The sequence below is a fragment of the Xenopus laevis genome, chromosome 4L, assembly GCF_017654675.1.
Source record: "Xenopus laevis strain J_2021 chromosome 4L, Xenopus_laevis_v10.1, whole genome shotgun sequence".
NCBI classification, from domain to species: Eukaryota; Metazoa; Chordata; class Amphibia; order Anura; family Pipidae; genus Xenopus; species Xenopus laevis.
In genome coordinates, this window is record NC_054377.1 from 12,199,426 (window position 1) to 12,224,939 (window position 25,514).

The following is a 25,514-nucleotide window of genomic DNA, read 5'->3' on the forward strand; positions in this document are numbered from 1 at the left end:
AACTGTCCCCCCCTCATGGCGGCCCTGATGGGGCTACTTGGTAAGGTAAATGGTCATTTAAAGGTCAACTAACCAGCAGCAGCTGTACTGCTTCTAATTGCTGTGATTTGAAACTATACCAACAGCGCAGAAGTGTCATAAGAAGCATATTGCTGCTTATTATCCCATATGGGTGCCCACCCAAGATCCAGTTGGGTGGGCTCCAAGAAAGCAGTGGGTCCTGGGGTTGGCAATTCTGCCATAGTTCGACTTCTGAATATTCAGTTTTACTATCCCATTAAAATTAATGGGGAACTATCGCAAAAAAGAAAATTTAATATAAGCGTCCTTATACTGAAATAAAAAAAACTTTCTAAATACAAGCAAGTTATCAATGTATCCAGCTTTATCCATGCGCAGTCTTTGTGTGTGTGTGTGTGTGTTTTTTTTTTCTTAAAGGGGAACTATCGTGAAAATAAAAGCTTAATATAAGCTTCTGTAAAATCTGCAAATCCCCAGTTCCCGAGCATTCAGGTAACAGGTCTCACACCTGTACAAGATAAGTGGAAGGAGGTGGGTGCAGAGTAACTGCACCTTTTCCCCTTTTCTTTAGGGTGGTGTCCAATAACAGTACAGATATGGGACCAGTTATCCAGAAAGTCCGTCTCCCATAAACTCCATTTTATCCAAAAAAAAAAATTATTTTTCTGTGTAATAATAAAACAGTAGCTTGTACTTGATCCCAACTGAGATATAATTAATCCTTATTGGAACCAAAACCAGCCTATTGGGTTTATTTCATGTTTACATGATTTTCTAGAAGACTTAAGGTACGAAGATCCAAATTACAGAAAAATCCCTTATCCAGAAAACCCCAGGTCCTGAGCATTCTGGATAACAGATCCCATGCCTGTATTTATTACAAACAAATGTTTAAACTAGGGATGTGCCGAATCCTCTATTTGGGATTCGGCCAAATCTCCGAAACCTTGGTGAAAGATTCGGTCGATTAACCGAACAAAATCCTAATTTGCATAAAATGGAAAAAAAAATCTTTTGTGATGAAAAGTCACGTGATTTCCCTACCCGCCCTGAATTTACACATGCAAATTAGGATTCTGATATGGTTTGGCCAGGTACAAGGATTCGGCCAAATCCTGCGGAAAAAGGCCGAATCCTGGATTTGGTGCCTCCCTAATTAAAATGTAGGAAATGAAAGTCTGCCAGAAGAAGGGGCCATCCATAAACAGATCATTCGGCTCAAATATTTAAATCGAAAGCCGTCACGCTGGTCATTTATACAACTCGCACGCAAGTCTAAGTAAAAATGCAGTTTATTAATATTTACAAAATGTACAAGGAGGAAAACAAAACAAAAAAGCAATTTAAAAAAATACAAGTTCCTCATTCCCTTACAAGCAGCCACTGTTCCTGGCACAGATATGAAGCCTTTAAACCATTATTGATTCATCGTGGAAATGATCAAATGTACCATAAATATCCAAATGCACCAGTAGATGAAAACACCCCTTAAGTGAGCAGCTTAGTATAGAATGCAAATAATTACATAAATGGTAAAAAAAAATATTTTTCTCTTAGGGCAGAGACGCACTGTCAGATTCGGGGAAATAAGTCGCCAATCGACAAATCTCCTCATTGGGGCGACTTATCTCCCCAAACTGCATTCCCCTGCCATCCCGTCGGCTAGAATGAAAATCACCTGAAGGAAGACACAGAGTGCTTCGTTTTCCGAAGTTGCCTCACAAGGAAACTTCGGGCGACTTTGGAAAACAAAGCGATTTTCATTCTAGACGGCAGAAGGCAGGGAGATAAGTCGCCCCAAAGAGATTTGTCGGCGGGCGACTAAGGGCAGAGACACACGGTCAGATTAGGGGAGATTAGTCACCCATTAACAAATCTCCTTCTTCGGGGCAACTAATCTCCTCAAACGCCTCCTACCAGCTAGAAAGTAAATCGCCGGCGGAATGGCAATTGGTGCGCTTCTTTTTCCGAAGTCGCCTCACGAGAAAACTTCAGGCGACTTCAGAAAACGAATAGATTTTCCATCCGGCGATTTTCATTCTAGCCGGCGGGAGGCAGTTTGGGGAGATTAGTCCCCAAACACAAAACTTACTTTTTTTTAATTTTTTTTTTTAAGGTATTTTTTGAGTTGTACATGTTATCTTCGATTTGACTCCATTTTACCTTTGGGAAAGCCAATAGCCTCATTTATTTGTCCCTTTTCTCTACTGGAGGAAACAAAAAAAAAAAAAAAAAAAATAGGTTTTAGGAAATGGCTTTTCTATCCCATAACCTTAATCCTACTATACGGCTGTGATTTGAGTCTTTAAACGAAAACGTGTTCAGGAATAACTTTTCTCCTAAGAAGGTTTAGGATTTAAAAGAAAGCTCATAAATTGCTTAAATTGAAGAAAAAAAAAAAAGCAAAACCCCAAGGCTTTAATGTCACACTCAGCGGATTCTCCACTGGCAGAGAAACACCTCCGAATGGTTAACGCTCAGTTCAACAGGAAATGCATGGGAGCTCAGGTAGCAACACCGCATTCCGCATTTCCAACGCATTTCCCACTGAAGTCACGTTGCAGGAGGCAGACACTGGCGTTTCTCAGCTGGGGGAGAATTTACTACATGCGACGTGTGTTTGCTGAATCTGCACTAGAGCCCTGCAGCGGGTCAGGTACCCGCGGGTTACCCACAAAAACCTGAGGTACCCTGCAGGTAGAAGTTTCGGGAGCCGGTATAGACGAGGGTCGGTGGTTCCTCGGGTTTGCGGGTCGGTGGTTCCTCGGGTTTGCGGGTCGGTGGTTCCTCGGGTTTGCGGGTCGGTGGTTCCTCGGGTTTGCGGGTCGGTGGTTCCTCGGGTTTGCGGGTCGGTGGTTCCCCGGGTTTGCGGGTCGGTGGTTCCCCGGGTTTGCGGGTCTCTGGTCTTTTCAATAGCGAGTTTTACTCCTTTTTTTCAGGGCACTTCCTGTTTTACTCTGATCACACCCACTTCTAGTGATGTCACTTCCGGTTTACAATAACAGCACTTCCTGTTTCTTGATGGTCAGTGGGTCGGGTTGCGGATAAGGTACTTGCGGGTCGGGTAGCGGCTAAGTATGCAGGGTCAGGAGCAGAACAGTAACAACTGAAAAAAGCAGCTGTTCGAAACGGGATTTAACCTGTGGCTTTCCAGCGGCTGTTATCGCGTTACCTTTTTGCAGCGAAGTACAAACTGGAACTGAAGGAAAACCGCACAAGAACCCGGAAAGAACAGACAAAGTTGAAACATGATGTATAAACAAATGTAAGTGCTACTCCAACTGGAACAAGTGAACACTGGTAGAAAGGGGACGCAAGTTACAGTATCAGTTATGGGAATATACAATTGTAAACAACAGGAGGGTCACGAGCTCGGAGCCATTTTTCGCCTCTTCAGTCTCTCCCTCCAGTCGTCGGGCAGGGCTTCAAAATTTGCATTCTTCCCCGCCATGCCGCTGAAACACAAAGAAATACAGAAAAGTTAGGAAGCAGCCGCCAAGGGGCACATTTATCAAGGGTCAAATAGTAAATTTGAATTTTCAAGTGTCGGAATTCACACAGAGTTTTAATCCGTCTATTCGAACGCAAGATTTATCACGCCGTGACCATGGAAACAGTCCTAATTCGAATATTCGCCACCTAAAACCTGCCGAGTTCATGTACAAGTCAATGGCAGAGGTCTGGAGATGTTAATAGTAGGGATCCATCAAATCCACTAGTTTTGATTCGGCCGAACCCTTCGGGAAAGATTCGGCCGAATACTGAACCGAATCCACAATGTAAATTATGGGTGGAAAGGGAAAACATTTTGTACTTTGTTTTGTGACAAAAAAACCCCCAAAAACCACATGATTTCCCTTCCGTGCCCCTATATGCAAATGAAAGATTCCGTTCGGCCAGGCAGAAGGATTCGGCCGAATCCTGCTGAAAACAGCCAAATCGTGAACCACATCCTGGATTCGGTGCATCCCTATCCTTCCTGACATTCAAGTTTTTCGATACAAATCAAATCCGATTCAAAAGTTTCGGGGTCGGAACCATTCGGTCGATTAATAGACATTGCGAGTATATTCTAATTCTAAGAATTCACATGAATTCGAAATTTGTATAACGTTTGGTAAATGGGCCTCCCCGTGTCTAGGAGGCTGACTTTATATACAGTACATGTATTACAGTGGGACAAGCTGCATAGAGAATATTGTAATGAGCCGGAAGAATGGAACATTCCACTTGTGATGACGCGCCTGAGAGTCTGACCTGTGCAGAAATAAACCCGGAACTATAGTTCAAGGTTTACTTAGTGGCCTACAGTTGGTGCACTTAGTCAAGGGACTTATGTACTAGAACTGGTGCACCAACAGGAAGGGGGTATCCCCCAAAAGCTGACGCTGTAGTGCCCACTATTGTGCTGTATTTTCTGCCATAATAAATGGTTTGAAAAGCATTTTCCATCAGGTGTGCCCCCTCCAAACAAAGGTCCTAGATACGAATTGGTCTGGTCAGGAGGTGTGTGCACCCTTGACATCCAAATAAGTGGCGTGCAGAGGAACTTTGCCTTTGCACCAGGCTCATTCATTTATCAGAATAAGATTTATAGTTCCCTATGGCAGGTGTGGAGCAAGGGGACAAGAGAATATTACTCTACCCAGGTTCCAGAAAGTAAGGGTCCAGGTATGGAGTCGGCCCTTTAAGATGGATATAATAAAATAGTTTAAAGGACGGATTCTGTAACCTGTATAGAACAATCGTGCAGGTATATAAGGGACAAAAAGTCACGGGATTTCCCTCCCCTCCTCTAATTTGCATATGCAAATTAGGATTTGGTTCGGCCGAGCAGAACGGTTCGAACAAATCCGACTGAATGACCGAATCCCAAACCAAATCCTAGATTCGTTGCATCCCTAATATTTATCAGAATGCACAGAATACACAAATGTGCACCCGTGATTGGCCAAACACTAGATCTCCTTCCATACACACAGTCATATGCTAGAGCAATAATAATGATAATAATGATAATAATGAGAGGTTGCACAATACAGCCCCAAAGCAAAGCTTTCATGCGGACACTCCATGCATGGAGACATTTCATTGAAAATACTAGGGATGCACAGAATCCACTATTTTGGATTCGGCCGAACCCCTGAATCGTTTGCGAAAGATTCGGCCGAATACCAAACCTAATCCTAATTTGCATATGCAAATTAAGGGTGGGAAGGGGAAACCATTTTTATTTCCTCGTTTTGTGACAAAAAGACACGCAATTTCCCTCCCGCTAATTAGGAGTCGGATTTGGTCCGGCTGGGCAGAAGGATTCGGCCGAATCCTGCTGAAAAAGGCCGAATCCTGGATTTGGTGCATCCCTAGAAAATACGGAGACGTTTGTTTAGGAAAAGGGCTCTGCCAGATTCTAGTACCTGGTGAACTGCTGGATCTTCCATTCTTCAATGCGTTTATGGTTTACAACATCTCGGTCTTCTTCACTGGAGCTCGAGTTTTCCTCCTCGTCTAGTTCCCTCTGTATGCTCTGCCATTTCTGCACCAAGGACGGCATCTTGATCTTGCTCTTTTTAACCTTGCGTGGAGAAGAAACATTAATACTGTTGAAAGCACAAGAGAGAGAAGCAGAGCAAATCAAAGTCAAGAGTTAACAGGTCACCTTTTCTTTTTTCATCTTCTTCGGTTTTTCTGTGGGTTGAGATTTGCCGTGTGTTGTCTGAGCTGGAGGCTGCGGTGAAGCCGGTTGCTCCAGTGCAGCGGTTGCAGAGATAAGTCTGTGGGGCATTACATGAGGGAGGGCAGGTAGCAGGGCAGTGCTCTGCATGGAGTAATCTATAGAGCTCATCACTACAGGTGCAGCAACCTGAAGCGGGAGCCCCATGTAACTGGCTGGAAGGTTCATTGTTGTTACTGTGGGAGCAGAAACATAAAAGACACATAAAAGACATTGAATCAATACAGGGAGGTACAGTTAATTGGACATACTAGATTGTGGTTAGTAGCAAACCAACCTGCAGGCAGGGACTGCTGAGTATAAAGAACTGGGCAGCTGCCGATGGTTACGCTTTGCTCTGCAAACATGTCTGTGGTGACTGCTTTCCGCTTTGTGGCTTTGCCAGAAATCACAGAATCGCTTTTAGTCTGAGAAGAAGAGGATAGTTATTAGTCCAATGCAAACAGGTGCCACAATTATATATATATATATATATATATATATATATATATATATATATATATATATATATATATATATATATATATATATATATATATATATATATATATTTAGAACACATCATGTAAACAAATACTAACCACCAAAGAAACAGTAAGTTACTGGAGCATTTTATTAAAAAAGTGTCTGTGACACTCACATGCTCAGTGGGCTCTGATTGGCTGTTGAGAAGCTAAGCTTAGGGGTCGTCGCTAATTATCCAGCAGAAAATGAGCTTCCCCTGTAATATAAGCTGATGCTACAAGTTTGCTGATTATTAAATTCTGATGCTAATTGCACTGGTTTCTGTGCTGCCATGTAGTAATTATGTGTATTAATTACTAATCAGCCTTATATTGTGACATTTCTATTCTATGTGTACTGTATATTGTGAGTGGGTCCCTAAGCTCAGTAAGTGACAGCAGCACAGAGCATGTGCAGTGAATCAGCAGGAAAAAAGATGGGGAGCTACTGGGGCATCTTTGGAGACACAGATCTTTACTGCTAAAGGGCTGTGGTTGCCTTGGGCTGGTACAGAAGCACAAAACATCATGTACAACATTTCTAGCTACTTCTTTAGTTAGGCTTTAGTTCTCCTTTAAAGATAATAGCCCTTTACCTATTATCTGTAACCTTTAGATAGTATACTTTGTTTTAGAGTAGGTTTTATTTTTATACCTTGGAGGGCTGTAGTTCGGTTTCCACCAATTTCACAGGGGGCTCTTCTGTTCCCGGTGCAGGAGGCTCATTGCCGTTATATTCTTCCATTTCTACCTCTTCAATCTCACCATCCTCAATAGGAGGAAGGGGTGGGGGAGAGGGGGGTGGAGGCGGTAGAGGAGGCGGAGACTCTGGCGGTGGAGGGGGCGGGGGCAGAGGTACTTCTAAGGGTAGCGGTGGTAGCGGTGGCTGAATGAGCTCCCAGTATGGAGTCACTGGTACAGGAGGAGCAGCCATTGCTTTAGTAGGGACAGAAGCTGGAAGAGATTAAACAACATCATGTCAACAGGCTCACAGACCTGCTATACCTTCATTTATTTTTTACATCCATGAATGAGATTTTGGAGACCACTGGTTACCCCCTAAAGACTATACTTCTGATCACTACAACTGAGCTGTAGATATATCGTTTGAAAGGAGATATGAATAGACTTCTAGGAAGGCTGTGGAGAGATTAAAGTTGCACTTATACTGCATGTCTCTCTACCACCATCACATCTGCCTTTACAGACATGCTGTTACACCTCTTCGAGAGTGTTTTAAAGGGGAACTATTGCAAAAATAAAAATTTAATATAAGCTTCCTCATACTGAAGTAAGAAACTTTCTAAGTACATTCAATTAAAAAGTCTGCATTGTTTCTGAAATAATCAAGTTTATCTTCACTATTCCTCTCTCAGCACCTGTTTCTCTTCATTCTGTCTTCATGCAGCAGTTGGGTGTCAGATAATCATTGACAGTTAGATCCAATATATCTTATGGGGGGGGGGGCTTCCTTTCCTAGCAGATGAATTAGAGGTCACTCAAATAACTGATTCCAGTACAAACAAAATCTAACAAAATAACTGCCTTTTGCACAAATTCTGCATGTAGAGAGACATATCTGGTGATTTTAATAGAGTGAGCTCTAATACATCTTCTAGGCAAAAGAAGATCACCATATGATATATTGGATCATTCTCCTGAATGAAGACAGAATGAGGTGAAACAGATGCTAAGAGGTAGAGTGAAGATAAACTTGATTTCAGAAACGGTACAGAATTTTTAATTGATTGTATTATTACGTTTTCACGATAGTTCCCCTTTAATGAAACGAGGATGCAACTTGATTTGGGCAGTCTGAACGTCATCACAACTTTCTGCAACTATAGAGTTTCTTTCCCCTTTTAAAGTTTCTTCCACGTACCTGAAACGTTCTCTATTGGTTCCACAGGAAGAGCTGGGGCACTTTCGACCTTAATGCTTTCAGATTTGCTTTGGGATGCTGCACCCCCCTCTTCCTCTTCCACTTCAGGAAATTCCCACTGGGACTCTCCAGAGATTTCATGAACATAGAAATAACGCCTATGATCCCTGAATCACAAAAAAAAATAAAAAAAAAAATAACTGTAAATTTCTACCCCATGGAATTCATCCCCTCATTTGGGCAATCTCCTATGGAAACAATCAACTCATAGGAGGGAACCCATAGACAATTTTATGCACAAAAGCAACTGCATCCTGCAACAAATAACCGGTGCTCTCATTGCAATATATAGTGCTAAGGAACTTTGGTGCATGAATTTATAATTTTTTTATTTTTTTTTTAATAGCGATTTATAATTTTTTGGGGGGGATGTTTGAAAGCACCAGTAAGGGAATTCAGATTCTTAGTACTTTTCCCCCTTAAAAAGGGGAAACTAAGCAAGTCTGTATTTTCAGTGAGCTGAAAGATAAAAGTAAACAGCTTCAATTAAGCAAAACGGAAATAAAAGGACAAAAAACAAACTGATAAAAAGGCAAAAATGTAAAGAAATATTTCGGTCTGACCTGCAACAGGAGAAAAGTATCTTGTTCTTCGTGGACACTTGACACCCTGAAGCTTTCGTTAACCTCCTCTTGTTACACAGGCAAGGAAGGATCCAGAAATCCTGAAAAGTTCACAAAGCACGCGCATGCGCTTCCCCCCTCTCTCCCTCCCAGATCAGTGCACTTAACACCTTGCGTGAGTTTTAAACAAACTTTCTGTCCAATCAGGAAACTTTACAAGGAGACTATATATATATATGAAACTGTGTGTTTCTCCAGTGTGCCGGCACAAATAGTGCGTGCTGCAGGATCTGCCCACACAGAACCTTATTGGCAGCCGCCTTGAGTCTCCAGAGAGGTGAGGTCACGAGGTCAGGTGGTGATGTCAAAAAGTCATGTTTTTTTTTTTTTTGAGATGTCAAAGGTGAAAAATGGGGGAATATTCGTACCTGTCCCAGTGGCAGGACCAGCCTTTAGGGGTGGCGTTAATTTCATACTGTTTTATTTGTTCCGTTGCATCTTGGAGTTTGCGTTTCAAGTAGTTTCCACTCAGTGCTCCTTCTCTCCAGTCTGAGATCCGTGTCTGGAGGGAAGACGAAGTTTAATGAGCATTACAGTTGAATATTTAGCAGAAGTTACAGGCTAAAACAAATGTTTCAGCATTACAAAATTAAAACGGAACGGAGCTCCCAAATTTGTGTACGCAGAAAGCTGAATAACCCCTTTACCTCCTCTTTCTTCCCCAACTCTGATTTCCCCTCGCCCCCCCACCCCATTTCCTCTTCCCTCTCTAATTGTTACCACCCCTCACAGTCTACCTCCCCCACGGCACAACTGATGAAAGGTAGAACAAGCCTTCAACGGAAACATCCAAACTTTCATATTAACAGTACATATATCCCTTAATATCTTGGAATTAAAAATTTAAATGTACATTGTTAAAGTGCTTAGAATAACACCCACATAATTTACTTTTTTTTTAGGTTTACATATCCTTTAATGGACGCACTTCTAGCTTCCTTCCTCCCACCCTTTGAAGCCAATCAACATATACACCTATGATGTGCCCCTGGATTTCCTATAGCTCAGCTCCCCATCTATAAACAGAACACAAGTATATAAAAAGCATATTTACCTCTGTTTGAAACAGCAGTACGTGGAAATTAGACACAGATTGTCTGTTAATACCAAGGAATTCCAGTTTACTGATCAGACTGTTAGCCAGCTCTCCAATCTGGAACTATAAAGAATATTCATAAATTAATAATTAAATCACTTCCCAAGAACTGAAAGACAGAGCAAAACATACTCTCTTACTACTCATGCACTCATCCAAGTGCAGTTACCAGCTAATGTAGCAGCTTTACCTTCAAATCGTCATTTTCCTCTTCCTCTACTTTTGGAGGCACTTTTGCCTTTACGTCTCCATTCTCTGGCTCCTTTCCAGACACAGAGCCCTCCGGAGCCTCGGCACCAAGTTCTGCAACAAAACCATTAAAGACAAAATTACAGTGATGACAAAGGAAAAGGATAACATTTCATATTTTGATGTGAAAAGGAGGTAAAATATAATCCTGTAAACTGTATTATGTTGGCTCAAGGTATTCTCACAAAGGGGCTGATTATCAGTATATCAACTTATTAAAGAGATACACTTTCTTACAAAATAGGAGATACTATCACTTTATAACTTGCTGTGTGCAAGTGTATACATTCAACCAGGTCCTCCTGCTAAATGGAGACTTTGCTGATCCAAGCCCATTACTGATAATGCTAAAGTTGGGGCAACTCCAGCAGGCCCGGACTGGTAACCTGTCCGTTCGGGCAAATGCCCGAGGGGCCGCATCTATATTGTGTTCATGTGGGCCGCTCCTGATCATAAGAAACTCATGCCACTGGGGGCCCCGCACCCGACTGCAGCGCTGCCCTGCAATAATAATCCTCCACCTACTTGCTCGAAGCAGTGTCCCCCAGTGGCGTAACTACCAGGGGTGCAGCAGGTGCGATCGCACCTGGGCCCGCACCCAGCTGGGGCCCGCCGGTGTTATTACAGCTGGCACAGCAGGGGGACTTTATGGCACGCAACACGTCTTCCTCTCGCTTCCCTGGCACGGGCACCTCGGCTGGCACCGCAGACCCTTCCGGGGTTCCCCCGAGCAGGCTGTCCCGCATACCCTGCTCTTCCCCCGGCGGCAGGTTCTCGTCCTCCTCTGCTTCTTCTTCCATCGCTTGGCTCTCCTCCCCACTGCTCCCTCCCTTGGTCCCCTCCCCGGACCCTCCCATCCCTCCCGCCCCACTCTACCTGTTCGTCTGTTTTGCCCGCACTTTCCTTCAAAGCGCACTTAGCGCTTTTTTTTCTGATGCGGCGGATAGCGCGCAACGAGGTTCTAACAGCCCCAGACAGCCAAGGAGGGAGCCGCCGACTTCCACACGCTGTACTGTAAGTGCGCACTGCTCCCTACACATGCACTGCTTCCTGTACAGCCCACATGCTTGTCTACTGCACGTGGGGAATCTGCCTACCTCCTGCTGCGCTCTCTGCTCTCCCCAATCCCCAGCGCTGTGCAGCATCACTGAGGACTGCCCAGGAGCATGAGAAGAGGGACCCAGTGGTGACATATTACTGTGAGTGCTCCTTATCTACTGTGATGCCTAGGTTACACTAAACACTCACACACCTCCTGTACCTCTTATTCACCTTCTGTACCCGTCACCCACCTTCTGTCACTCTCACTCGCCCTCCTGTCCCTCTCATTCACCTTCTGTACCCCTCTCTCACCTAGTGTACCTTTTACTATTCTCCTGTACATTTCTCTTACTCCCTGTACCACTCACCCACCACCTGTAGCTCTTGCTCTCCTCCTGTACCTTTCTCTCTCCTCCTGTAACTCTCATTCACCTCCTCACTCTCCTCCTGTCCCTCATTCACCTCCTGTCCCTTTCACTCACCTCCTGCACCCTCACTCACCTCCTGTCCCTCTCACTTGCCTCCTGACCCTGTCACTCACCTCCACCCCCTCACTCACCTCCACCCCCTCACTCTCCTCCTGTCCCTCTCACTCATCTCCTGTCCCTCTCACTCAACTCCTGTCCCTCTCACTCACTTCCTGTCCCTCTCACTTACCTCCATCCCCTCTCACTCACCTCCTGTCCCTCTCACTCACCTCCTGTCCCTCTCACTCACCTCCATCCCCTCTCACTCACTCACCTCCAGCCCCTCTCACATGGAATTGTGACTGTGCCATCCTTCTATTAGTTTTGGGGTATTTATACATGGAAATACCACCGCCCCATCCTTCTAAGAGTTTCGGGTATTTATACATGGAATTGCCACTGTGCCATCCTTCTATTAGTTTTGGGGTATTTATATATTGAATTGCCACTCTGCCATCCCTCAGTTAATTTTGGGGTATTTATACATGGAATTGCCACTGTGCCATCCATAGTTTTTATGTCTGTATACATGGTTGTGGTCCTGGCTTTTTGCCTATTGTTTCTGGTATTATACATGAAATTAATGTGTAACAATATTTGGACTGTATACAAGAATACCATATAGAGTAAAACCTCAGTTTTACATACCCTTATTCCCAGGCTTATTTCACATTGTGAGTAATAGGCGAGTTGTAAAAATGTTTAGTTGTGCCTTGTCATAAAAGTAACTGAGAATTAATATCTGGCCACCACTAAAGGTGTTTACAGACCGTCCCTGCTTCCATGATTTTTTTATCACTGCAGTCTGTACCAGATTACCGTTAGTGTTATAAAATTTTAATTTTAGTTGTACAGCCCTTTGCCCTTAAAAAGTGTACCAGTTTCAGTAATTAAAATAACTTTTTAAATTCAGTTCTAGGACATTAGGTCAGTAAATGTTGGTAACTGCCCACAACTCGGGCTGGGGGGGGCCCAGTTTCAAATTTTTGCACCAGGGCCCCTAGGTGTCTAGTTACGCCACTGGTGTCCCCCTCTTTAATTTTTCACATGGAACAGTCCATTCTCATATATACGTGCTTGTGCTGCGCACACGTGCGCAGGATTTGACCCGTGATGATGCGACGCAGGCCCCATGCGTTACCAGTACCAGCCTCCCCCAGGCGCGCTCAGTCAGGAAGGACCGGTCAAAGAAAGTGTACCGCACCATCAGGCACCAGCTGCTCGCCGGTCGAACTGCCACTGTCTCATACTAGCCTGGCTGGCTGCAGCATCCACCACCATGTCTTTGGATAGGCTATTCGGCATTCGGTCGACTCCTCTTTTTCTCCAGTCAGCACCTGCTGCACCCAAGCCTCCTTCCAGCTCTGGGCCTCCATAATATCTTCCAGTAGTAAGTTAGGGTCAAAGATTCAGTCAGAGACTCCTCTCCTTACCTCACCCCCTGTAACATGACTTTCTACTGCTGTAATATCCATGAATCATTCATAATTCATGGATAATATACAGCATAGCATGTTAATTGTCTGATGATATTTTCTGGTCTGGTACTTCCCTCACACCTCCACCTGTTATTGCACAATAATTAGTTACAGTTTTTATTTTATAAAATTTTTTGTTTTATGCCTTATGTTTTTTATTCTGGCTATTTGTTGTCTTGCCTATGCCTTATATTGTTCTATTCTGCTCCTCTCCTATTCATATTCCAGACTCTTATTCAAAACAGTGTATGGTTGCTAGGGTAATGTAGACCATAGCAACCAGATTGCTAAAACTGCAAATGGAGAACTGCTGAATAAAAAGTCCATTGAGTGTTTACATGTGGGCTGCTTTGATTTGTTTGCCCGGGCTGCTTTTTACTCCCAGTCCGGCCCTGAACTCCAGTATTATCAGTAATGGGTTTGGATCTGAAAAATGACTGGACTGCTTGGTAGTTATTCAATTGATAAGGATACTACTAATTGCTCTTACTTAAATTAATGCCCAAATTCTTCAGACATACAAGGATTATTTATTCAATTTATAAAAAAAGGAAGAGGGAGAAAAAGAAACCTTGTTTATGACTCTCTTAATTGCCACCACCCACTTAATTTAAATTTGGTTAAAATCCTCTTCAAGACCAATTAATTACTTTCAGGGTGAGGCCACACTGGGCGTTTTGGGGAGATTTGGTCGGCTGGCGACTAATCCCCTCGTCTTTGCCGTGACCAATCCCCCCTTCCCTCGTTGTGCCGGCTTCAATGAAAAAAACGCAGTCGCTAATCACACGCGGTGATTTGTTTTCCGAAGTCGGACGAAATCGGCTTGTGTGATTAGCGCCAAATCTCCCCAAAACGCCCAGTGCGACCTTACCCTCAACTATCAGTTTACCACTTCTTTACCTCAATGGTTTTTTTACATACCCAATCACAAAACACACCATTAATTCTGTGTATATCAATAAATTTGTAAAACTCGAATTTAATTAATTCACATGATTATAAAGTGCAAGTGCTTTTCAATTAACTATATAATTGATAAGTAATTAATTTAGATACATTGTATATATCAATTAAATTAGCACATTATTAAATCTCTGTATAACAATTAATAAATAAAAAGTTAAAAAAGAAAATGAAAAAATTGGGTGATTACTTATAAAGTGCAAGTCCTTTCCAATTAACTATTTCACTCCAAATCCCATTTCAATTCATTATAAGAATTCATTAAAGTGACCAGTGCTAATAAGCAAGTATAAAAAATTAGGTCTATTGATTCCCGTATCCCAAGTTACATTAAAATTCAGGAAATTGAAAATAGATAGTTGGTGGAGTTACTCCCATAGAATCTAGTGTGTAATTGAGGTAAAGAAGTAATAAACTGATAGTTAAAAGTAATTAATTGGTCTTCAAGTGAATTTCATCCAAGTACTATTGAAAATTGTTGTTAAGTGGGTGGTGGCAATATACAAGGGTTTTTTTTTTTCTCTCTCTCTCTTCCTTTTTTATATGCTTGCTAGTCTATGTCCAGGTTGTAAACAAACTGCTTAGAGCAGAAGTTTGTTTACATTTGGTGGTAGAATTATTTGCTTTACTGTATTCAAGGTCTTAACTGTATTAAAATTGTGATATACAAAAGAAGTATAAGGAACAGCCGAGCAGGCTGGGAGCCCTAAAAACCCCTAGGATGTTCCCGTGTGTCTCGCTGGCCTCCAAATGAGCAGTCTCATCTTAGAATCAGAGCTTTGCGCTCACCTGTCTCAGGAGACTCTCGACCGGTTTTGCTGGAACTGCGGCTCGTTGACTCAGGACTGGCTGTGGGAACAAACACCTTCCACTTGCTTTTTGGTTTTGCTTTCTGAGCTTCCTCCGACTGACTGAAATCAGAGCATGGACTTGACCCAGATACACTCATATCTCCCTCTTCCAATGCTCGCAGTTCTGCCTATTGGAAAGAATCAATATGAATTTATTTACCAACATCCAGTTACATATTAATTCTACATTTTTATGAATGGCCTAGGAATGTAAATAAAAGCAGAGATTATAGATTAGGTACCCTCTTCCTTTCTAACACCATTTCCAGCTCTAGAGTGTCCTGCTCCTCAATCTCTTCATCACTCTCTCCTGACTGCACTGTGCTACAGAGGTCTTCTTGAGCAGCCTCGTCTGTATTCTGTCCAGGTAATGCTCGGTCTGTGCAGGTGGCGGCCAGCTCATCATCATCTTCTTCTGAAGCAGCTTCTCCGATATCCTCATTAAGGATAACTTTCCTGCGCCACCGTTCCTCCTCTTCTTTTATTGTATCCGGTAAGAGTGGAGCCAATAGAGAAGCAGCCACGCCCACTTTTTCCTCCTCCTTGTTGGAAATGGCCAGAACGGCCTCATTCACCTCCTGAAACCAAGAAGCTTATTACAGAGTGGAATCACTTACATCCAGATAGCATTTTAAAGGATGTAGGTTCACCTTCAAACAGTTATTTTTAGACAGCTCATCCGAATGGATATTTTTTTCCATTTACTTTCTATTTTCTATGTTTTTCTAAAATTCAAGTGTAAAGTGTCATGTTCCGCCTTCTAAAGCAGCTCTAGGAGGAGGGTCACTGACCCAGTAAACTGCTCTAAATTGATACATTTAGTGGATACATTTCTTATCTTTGTCCCTGCTGAGCAGAATCCCTGGGTTTCATTACAGGCAGCTGTTAGAATTGATACAATAGTTGCTAATATTCCATAGATACTGTTGAGAAATGTATCAACTAAATGTTGCAAAGTTGTAACAGTTCAAAGTCTGCACCTGAATTACGGAGCTGCCAGACTGAACACCAGAGACAGGCTTTATATTTTGGCAGGCTACGAAAAGTTTGAACACATTTCTGGGCGTTTTAGGGCAGGTTTTATGTTTTATTACAGTTTTGCTAATGAAGGTTAATTGCCCTTTAGGCTGTGAGCCTCAGTTCTCCAAAGAGACCTGCGTATCTTAAATAGTTACAATTGTATCTTTGCTTATCTTAAATGGGTTGTTCACCTTCCAACACTTTTTTTCAGTTCAGTTGGTTTCAGATAGTTCACCAGAATTAACGACTTTTCTCAATTACTTCTATGTGTGACTGTTTTGCTAATATTGAAGTGTAAAGTGTCATTTTACACCTAAAGCAGCTCTGGGAGGAGGGGTCGCTGACCCTGTGAAGTGTTCTAAATTGATACATTTAGTTGATACATTTCTTATCTTTGTCCCTGCTGAGCAGAATTAAAGGCAGCTGTTAGAATTGATACAATAGTTGCTAATACTCCAGAGATGCTGCTGACAAATGTATCAACTCAATGTTGCAAAACTGTAACAGTTCAGAGTCTGCATCTGAATTACTGAGCTGCCAGACTCAAACACCAGATTTTGGAAAAATGGTATTCCTGTGGAACAATCTGAAAACAATTGAACTGAAAAAAGGGTTTGGAAGATTAACAACCCCTTTCAATTATCAGAATTTAAAAAAAATGCCCTACTGGACAGTCAGATATACACACCTTCTTTACTTCTTTCTTAATGATCAGGGGTAAACTGGAAGCAATGTTCCCTACAGTTTCATCTTTGGCCTCCTTAGAAGACCCGCTGGAAACCTCAGACGCCCCAACAGTAGTGCTATAAGCAAATACAAACATCATTAAACCTCTACAGAGAAATAACAAAACAAATGGTTAAACTTAAAAGGGATACTGTTACTGAAAAACTGTTTTGTTTCAAAACGCATCAGTTAATAGTCCTGCTCCAGCAGAATTCTGCACTGAAATCCATTAAAAGAACATATTTTTTTATATTTAATTTTAAAATCTGACATGGGGCTAGACATGTCAAGTTTCCCAGCTGCCCCCAGTCATGTGACTTGTGCTCTGATAAACTTCAGACACTCTTTACTGCAAATTGGAGCAATATCAGCCCCCTCCCTTACCCCCCCAGCAGCCTAACATCAGAATAATGGGAAGGTAACCAGATAATAGCTCCCTAACACAAGATAACAGCTGCCTGGTAGATCTAAGAACAACACTCAATAGAAAAATCCAGGTCCCACTGAGACACATTCAGTTACATTGAGTAGGAGAAACAACAGCCTGCCAGAAAGCAGTTCCATCCTAAAGTGCTGGCTCTTTCTGAAAGCACATGACCAGCAAAACAACCTGAGATGCACCTACACACCAATATTACAACTAAAAAAAATACACTTTTGGAATTAAATTTTATATTGTAGAGTGAAATATTTGCAGTGTAAACAGTGTCATTTAGAAATAAAAACGACATCATAAAAATCATGACAAAACCCCTTTAAAGGGTAATATTGGTACCCGTCTGTGTAGCCTTGAGTCCCCTGAACTTGTGTGGCGAGACACTGGGGTAGTTCCCATGTCACTTCATTGGTCCGAGTGTTCCAGTAATAATAACAGCCAGTGTTTTCATCCCACGCTTCCTGCCAATCTCCCATCTCGATTTCAACTAGGAAGAAAGGAAAAGGTATATAAGCAGCAGTACCATTATCCCACAAATGATAAACTGAAAAGATTATATCACTTTGGATCGGTTCTTCACTCAAATGCAGCCATCCAATGATGGTCATCACTTCATGTGCTCCCTTATTGTCTTTTCCCCCACTATCCTTCTATATTGTTCCATTCTTTTCTAGTGACTTTACCAACTTTAGAAATAAAGGAGAATTAAACCCTAAAACTGAATAAAGGTAAAAATTCCATATTTTATATATTGAACTTATTGCATCAGTCTAAAGTTTGAGCTTGTCAATAGCAGCAATGATCCAGGACTTCAAACTTGTCACAGGGGGTCACCATCTTGGAAAGTGTCTGCGACACTCACATGCTCAGTGGGCTCTGATTGGCTGTTGAGAAGCTAAGCTTAGGGCTCTCGTCACTAATTATCCAGCAGAAAATGAGCTTCCCCTGTAATATAAGCTGATGCTACAGGTTTGCTGATTATTCAATTCTGATGCTAATTGCACTGGTTTCTGTGCTGCCATGTAGTAATTATCTGTATTAATTACTAATCAGACTTATATTGTGACATTTCTATTCTATATGTACTGTATATTGTGAGTGGGTCCCTAAGCTCAGTAAGTGACAGCAGCACAGAGCATGTGCAATGAATCAGCAGAAAAGAAGATGGGGAGCTACTGGGGCATCTTTGGAGACACAGATCTTTACTGCTAAAGGGCTGTGGTTGCCTTGGGCTGGTACAGAAGCACAAAACATAATGTACAACTACTTTAGTTTAAATCTGGAAAATAGAAAGAGGAACAAAAAGATTTTCCGTACGCAACGCAGTGAAATTATTTTGACCATGCCCATTTTATGGCCACACCCATTTCAGTAACACTCGGGGACTGCGGGTTGAGCTGTCAAAATTGGGACAGTTGGGAGCTATGCTAGTTCACGTTCAAGTTAACTTTTAGAATGCTGAAGAATGGCCGATTTTCACTTGGTCTTCATTTATTTGTTTTTTAATCATTAGCCTTTTTCTTCCGATTCTTTTCAGCTTTCAAAAAGGGGTCACTGACTCCATCTAAAACAAATAGTCAAATGCCACAAATGTATTGGTATTGCTACTTTTTATTACTCATCTTCCATTCAGACCATCTCTTATTCATATTCCAGAAACTTAATCAAATCAATGCATGGTTGCTAGTGTAATTTGGACCCTAGCAACCAAATTGATGACATTGCAGACTAGAGAGCTGCTGAATAAAAAGCTATGTCAGTTACCACAAATAAAAACCAATTGCAAATTGTCTCAGAATATCACTCTCTACATCATAATACAAGTTAACTCAAAGGTGAAGAGCCCCTTTAAAGAGGAAGTAAAGTCTAAATAGAATAAGGCTAGAAATGCTGTATTTTGTATACTAAACAAGCTATCTGCACCACAAGCCTAATAGCACAAATGATTAATACGTTCAAAGTTGGCCACAGCGGGTCACCATCTTGTAACTTTGTTAAACATCTTTGCAAGACCAAGACTGTGCACATGCTCAGTGTGGTCTGGGCTGCTTAGGGATCATCATAAATGATCACAACAGCACAAGTCTAATAATATCTGCCACAAGCCAATACAGCAAGACTGATTAATAATCAGAATATACAGACTGCACTGGGTCCTGTGTGGTCATGTGGATTTTATTGTTTAATACAAACTTTCTCCAACTCTGCAGAACCAGCGGCTGCAGCAAAATAATCCTCCAAATAGAATCCCAGTTTATCGGTTTAAATCTGACTCCATGATCTTTGTCCCTGCAGCTGGAGTTAGAAACAGTAAAGGGGATTTAAAGCCAAAATAAAATCCAATACAAATCTCTACACAATTGCGGACTGCTCTACAGGGAAACAAACAAAGAGATCTGCATGGCTGCGAAGTAGTGATGTGCGGGTCAGGATTTCCCCGACCCGCCCTACCTTAGCCCGCATGCGACTTCCGGGTGGCTTTTATAGACCCGTGCCGCCTGGTAGATGATGTCACAACAGGGGCGGGACGAGCAGGCGCATTGTTTATAAAAGACGAACCGGGAAGTCGGAAGCCGGCATTTGATAGTGGCGGGCAGGGAGAGCAGGAGAAAAGCTCAACCCGTACCCGCCCACGAAGAAGAGTGGGAGGTCGGCCCGAACTGCGGGTATCTGGCCGGCCCATACATCACTACTGGAAATTAAGGCGGGGGATCATAAGTATGATTGTATCATACTGCTGTTCATAAGTATGATTGAATCCATGCAGAGCGGTTTGGGACCATCTATTCCTATCCACAGCAGTAAATGAAGGGGGAATTTCACTGCATACAGTCAGGTTTCTTATAAAAACAGTACACATTTTTTAATTAAAGTATATTTGAGATGTTTCACTTTCATTAAAGAAAATATTTTTTTGCCTTTACATGCCCTTTAAGCTTTACTTCTTTTTTAAGTGTTCAATAGGAAATCTCACCTCCAGCCAGAGAGCACTGAGTATCAAAGTGCCATGCATGCCCTGCCAAAGTCTGGTCTCCTCCATTATGTGCTGCAGTGGATGAAGAATGGGAGTCTTTGGGATCCGGTCTTGGTGGTGTTGGAGGAGGTGCAGTTGATGTGACAGTGGCATTGCCATCAGGTGGGGGTGGAGCAGTAATAGCATCAATCTCCTAAACAGTAAACAAAGACCACAAAATATCAATGTCATGCTTACAAGTGCCCTCATACTACACACTTACCAAACGGTAATGACTGATTAACAACCCCACCCCAAAAATCCATCATTATGTTCGCTCTCCTTTAACCTTTACTTGTCCTTTGGTTCTTTTCCTTTCTCGTATGCCCCTCCATACTGCTCCCATTTTTCGAACGTCCTTCACGCCTATATTTCCTTTTTATAAAGTAACCCTTCCCGATTGTTCTGATACAAACACAATAAGAAACTGAAGAATAGTATGCTGTACAGGTAGAACAACATGGAGGTCCGTGTTGAATGCACCACTGTTCTGCCCTGTGAAACAAATGCAGCTACAACTACAGCTGTAGTACTAATAAAGGCACTTTAAGAACTCTACTAAAGAGATTTGGTATACACAAAAGAGCTGTTATTTGCTATACCTACTGCTAGATCTACTTCATACGCTTATGACAGCTTTTTGATAAGGACCAGCAGCTGTGATTACAATTATAAAAATGGTACATTCCAGTACAGCAAGGTTCCGTACCGCAAGGAAATTAGCCAAGGTGCTGTCAATATCTGTAGACGTGTTGGCCTTTGCAGAAGACCCTACTGCGGCTTTCACAGGAGAGTCGGCCTCTTCTTCATCGCTGTCTGTGTAAGCACCCAGCAAACAGAGGCCACCTACAATGAAAAAAGGCAATGATCTGTGAATAATTTTACAGGGATACTGTCATGTGAAAACGTTTTTTTTATTTTTTTTTTAAATGCAACAGTTATTAGTGCTGCTCCACAGAAATCCATTTTTTTTCAAAAGAGCAAAAATATTTTTTTTTATATTCAATTTTGAAATCTTTGACATGGGGCTAGACATATTGTCAGTTTCTCAGCTGCACCCAGTCATGCGACTTGTGCTCTGATAAACTTCAGTCACTCTTTACTGCTGCATTGCAAGTTGGAGTGATATCACCCCCAGGGCTGGAACTAGGGGAAGGCAGTGTAGGCACGAGCCTAGGGCACAAAGCTGGGGAGCACCAGGCACGTACCCTTCTGTCGCCTACCCATGTCCGGTCCACTCTCTCCCAGACTGCTGCTGCAAGTTCCCCTCTGATTGCGATTCTGAGCATGCATGCACAAGCCACAATTGGGCATGCGCCAATGCTCACACTCAGCCAGGTTGCCTAGGGCACCATCCTGGCCTGGTGCTGCTCTGATCACCCCCTGTTTTCCCCACCAGCAGCAACAACAGAACAATGGAACGGTAACCAGCTAACAGCTCCCTAACACAAGATAAAAACTCCCTGTTAGAGCCAAGAACACTCAATAGTAAAATCCAGGTCCCCCTCAGACACATCCAGTTACATTGAGTAGGAGAAACAACAGCCTGCCAGAAAGCAGTTCCATCCTAAAGTGCTGGCTCTTTCTGAAAGCACATGACCAGGCAAAATGACCTGAGATGGCTGCCTACACCGATATTACAACTAAAAACATACGCTTGTGGAGTTAAGAATTACATTGTATATGGTAGATCTAATTATTTGCATTGTAAACAGTTTAATTTAGAAATAAAAACGTCACCATAAAAACTGTGACGGAATCCCTTTAAAAGAAAAGGACAAAAAGATGTCCTATAAAAGTTTCTTACCGGTTGGTTTAACAACTGTGGGCTGCCGTTCAGGGATGCCTGTGGGAGGAGCCATTTTCTGGGCATCACCGTCGTCTAAAACAGTGAGAAAATAGAGCATGAAAATTAGTACTCTGAAAATTTTCATTCTTGTAAACGACAACAGAACATCTTTCTAATGTTGTTTAATAAGAGGGGGGTGTTGTGCCTTGACTGGTCTCAGAGTTAGCTGCATAGCTCACCCCCAGAAAGAGATGCACAGTGTCCAAGCACAGAGGCTGCATCAGTTCAGTCCCCTATACATTCCTATAACCCACAACTCTGTGCTCCATAGAGAAAACCCTAAATACTGGGCACCATGGAGGAATAGTGCTAAAAGGGCGGCATAATCGGGCACATGACGTGCTAAATGCCCATGGTTATAACAGCCCCTATAGGAACAGTTGGTCAGCTTTAAGATCCAAAGGCAAAGATGGTGCAGCACCGGTTCTACCTCTGGAGATTAGGAACAATTAAAGTAGAAGGAAAGGTTAACATTAAGTAAGCTTTATCAGAAAGGTCTATATAAATATACCAGTAAACCCTCAAAGTAATGCTGCTCTGAGTCAAAAGAAACAGCATTTCTTTCCTTCTATTGTGTACTCATGGGCTTCTGTATTAGACTTCCTGTTTTCAACTTAATCCTCCAGGGCTTGGGCTTGAGCATGCTCAGTTTGCTCCTCTCTCCCTCCCTTCTCTGCTGTAATCGGAGCCCAGAGCTATAAGTGAGCAGGGAGAGACACAGGCAGGAAGTGATGTCACACCAAGCTAATATGGCAGCTGCTATCCTAAACAAACAGAGAGCTTCTAGAGATTTTAACTCAGGTATAGTAAAGCGTTCTACTGAATAAATATAGCATTCTAGCTTGCACTATTGTGGCTAATCTACTGGCAATAAACTCTATAGCCTTCCTTCTCCTTTAAAGGGGTTGTTCACTTTCTAAACACTTTTTTTCAGTTCATTTGTTTTTAGATTATTCCCCAGAAATAAATACTTTTTTAAATTACTTTCCATTATTTATTTTATACTGTTTTTTTCCAAAATCTAAGTTTAAAGTTGAATGTTCGTGTCTCTGGTGTTTGAGTCTGGCAGCTCAGTAATTCAGGTGCAGATTCTGAACTGTTACAATTTTGCAACATTGAGTTGATCCATTTCTCAGCAGCATCTCTGGAGTATTAGCAACTATTGTATCAATTCTAACAGCCGCCTGTAATGAAACTCAGGGATTCTGCTCAGCAGGGACAAAGATAAGAAATGTATCAACTAAATGTATCAATTTAAAGCAGTTTAGAGGGTCTGTTGTAAGCTCTGCGCAAAGTCCAAATAGGTTGATAATTAGCAGCACCAAAGGCAGATGTGGATCCACTCAGGGCCGGAACTAGGGGTCGGCAGAGTAGACACGTGCTTGCTCTGACGCCTACCCCATTGTCCAGTCCTGTTTTTCACCGACTGCCATGTATAATTTCTTGTAATAGCGGTTCTGCGCATGTAGTTCTGCGCAAGCTCGTTCGAGCGCAGTTTCGCGCATGCGCACCCAAGCGTGCGATGAGCCGGCGCCGTGCCCAGCCAGGTTGCCTAGGGTCTGGCTCTGGATCCACTCAATCTCAACCAGAAATTATGACTTTTTCCAATGACTTTCTATTTTCTGTGTGTCACCCTTTTTCTAATATAGAAGTGTAAAGTGTCATTTTTCACCTTGTGAAGCAGCGCCGGGAACAGGGGTCGCCGACCCTGTAAACCAAAGATAATTTAAAAAGTTGGTGCGCTGGTGTTTAATGTGTGGATCTCCAGATACCTAAATGAAAAATGCGGTATATAGTGAGGTACGCTTCTTTCGGCCAGCTCTCGATCGGATGGGACAAAAAATCCAATCGGATCGCGGCCGCATCTGTTCGTGTTCTGTTAAGTGTCATAACCCGCAGGGCCAGCCAACAAGCTCCGACAATATTACGCCATTAAAACTACCCGGCGATATTCTGGTGAGAGGCAAATAACCAAGGGATCGTGTGTGAGTAGATCTGGTTATTTTGTGTTTATCCCCTAAATGAAGCGTACCTCACTATATACCGCATTTTTCATCTAGGTATCTGGAGATCCACATTTAACACCGGTGCACCAACCTTATAAATTATCTTCAGTTTACAGAGTCGGCGACCCCCGTTCCAGGAGCTGCTTCGGAAGGTGAAAAATGACACTTTACACTTCTATATTAGAAAAAGGGTGACACACAGAAAATAGAAAGTCATTGGAAAAAGTCATCATTTCTGGTGATCGCTCTGAAAACAACTAGTTATTTGAAGATGAACCCCCAGGGGCTATGGGGGGGGGTCGATATTCCCCTTTTAATACACCAGGGTAGGAGAGAACCGAGGAGCAGGAGCCTGATAATATTAAACAACTGCACCTAAGGTAATATCTATAAACAAGGGACCCTTCTGTTCTACCCTAAAACCAGCCAAGTATTTGAACCAGTCCCAGTGACTCTGTTCTCAGGCCTAGCCCTTCCCCCCATCCCCGAGTCTGGTTGAAGAAAACACCTCGAACAAAGGCCTGAAACTCTGCCCTCACCTTCAGATCCAGATCCGGTCCCTTCTCGACTCACAGCGCGCGGTCCCGGCGGGGAAAGCTGTAAAATGGGTCTTCGACCCGGCGCCCCCCGCGTCTTCTTCCCCATGAGGAAAAAAACCCACAGTCGAACGCCTCACGGACTCCGAGTGGAGGCGCACGCACGACGCAACTTCCGGCGTAGACCCTCACGTCACCAGGAAGTATAAAGCCGCGCAGCAGAGTCATACAGATAGTTCCCTTAATTACACTGTCGTGACCAAAACTACAGTACTGGCTTTTTATAATGAGCTAGAGGGCTGAAAACATCCAATTCCCTCATCATTACAAAGGTTTGTGAGAAGCCTAGTGTTTGGGAAACAAGCGGAAGTGACGTTGTCGCGCCACCCCAAGGTTGAACGTGGAACTGTAGTATTTTCAATAAGGCCTTGTCAAATGAAACCTGTCCCACGGAAATCACGTGACACAAAGAGCAGTTCTAGCGAGGAATAGACAAAACATATTTTAAGTGGGCTTTTCAGGGCTGCCGGGTTGGAGGGTTTCCAGCCAAATTGGGCTACTAATTTGAAGCCCAGGCTCGTTATAAAAGTACAAACTTGCCGAGGTACGGATTTGGGCTACTTTTTGGGCCTCTGGCTGGTTTTCAAACCAGCCAAAGTTTTTTGTTGACATAATGTGTCAAGCCTGTGTCTCCTAATGCATTGTGGGTAATGTAGTTTTTGTTTAACAATTTGCCGACTGCCAAGTTTAATGGAAGACTACAATACCCAGAATGCAATGGGACTGACTTGTGTAGAAGTCGGGAGTCACCAGATTTTGGGCTCTGTACCCCAGTCTCCCGTCACTCTTAAGCATTCTCGCATTTTCCAGTGACTTTAGTCAATTTCAGACAATTGTGGGGCAAAAATCTGCTGGCCAACAAAATGTCTGCAGGTTGAATTGTTTTATCAATATTTATTG

General features: G+C 42.7%; 1 protein-coding gene across 2 annotated transcripts; it reads right to left on the reverse strand.

Annotated features, from left to right (window-relative positions):
* Nucleotides 1–1,297: 1,297 nt before the first annotated feature.
* Nucleotides 1,298–24,812, reverse strand: fnbp4.L (formin binding protein 4 L homeolog). 2 transcript variants are annotated; one of them, XM_018256471.2, is made up of 17 exons: nucleotides 24,558–24,812; nucleotides 21,971–22,045; nucleotides 20,873–21,009; nucleotides 20,125–20,317; nucleotides 17,490–17,637; nucleotides 16,677–16,791; nucleotides 15,211–15,546; nucleotides 14,907–15,096; nucleotides 10,110–10,222; nucleotides 9,878–9,982; nucleotides 9,192–9,325; nucleotides 8,141–8,307; nucleotides 6,914–7,212; nucleotides 6,033–6,162; nucleotides 5,681–5,931; nucleotides 5,439–5,596; nucleotides 1,298–3,476 (listed from the first exon to the last, which is right to left on the reverse strand). In XM_018256471.2, exons 1-17 carry the CDS (start codon nucleotides 24,661–24,663, stop codon nucleotides 3,386–3,388), a joined length of 2,748 nt encoding a protein of 915 aa, XP_018111960.1. In that variant the 5' UTR covers nucleotides 24,664–24,812; the 3' UTR covers nucleotides 1,298–3,385.
* Nucleotides 24,813–25,514: the final 702 nt, after the last annotated feature.

What these genes read in the sequence shown, in the direction of transcription:
- fnbp4.L (XM_018256471.2), bottom strand. Translation starts at nt 24,663, where the DNA reads ATGGGGAAGAAGACGCGGGGGGCGCCGGGTCGAAGACCCATTTTACAG. An exon ending in GACCGGATCTGGATCTGAAG is followed by an intron (nt 22,046 to 24,557) that starts GTGAGGGCAGAG and finishes TCACTGTTTTAG; the next exon opens with ACGACGGTGATGCCCAGAAA. An exon ending in TCAGCAGTCCCTGCCTGCAG is followed by an intron (nt 5,932 to 6,032) that starts GTTGGTTTGCTA and finishes CTGCTCCCACAG; the next exon opens with TAACAACAATGAACCTTCCA.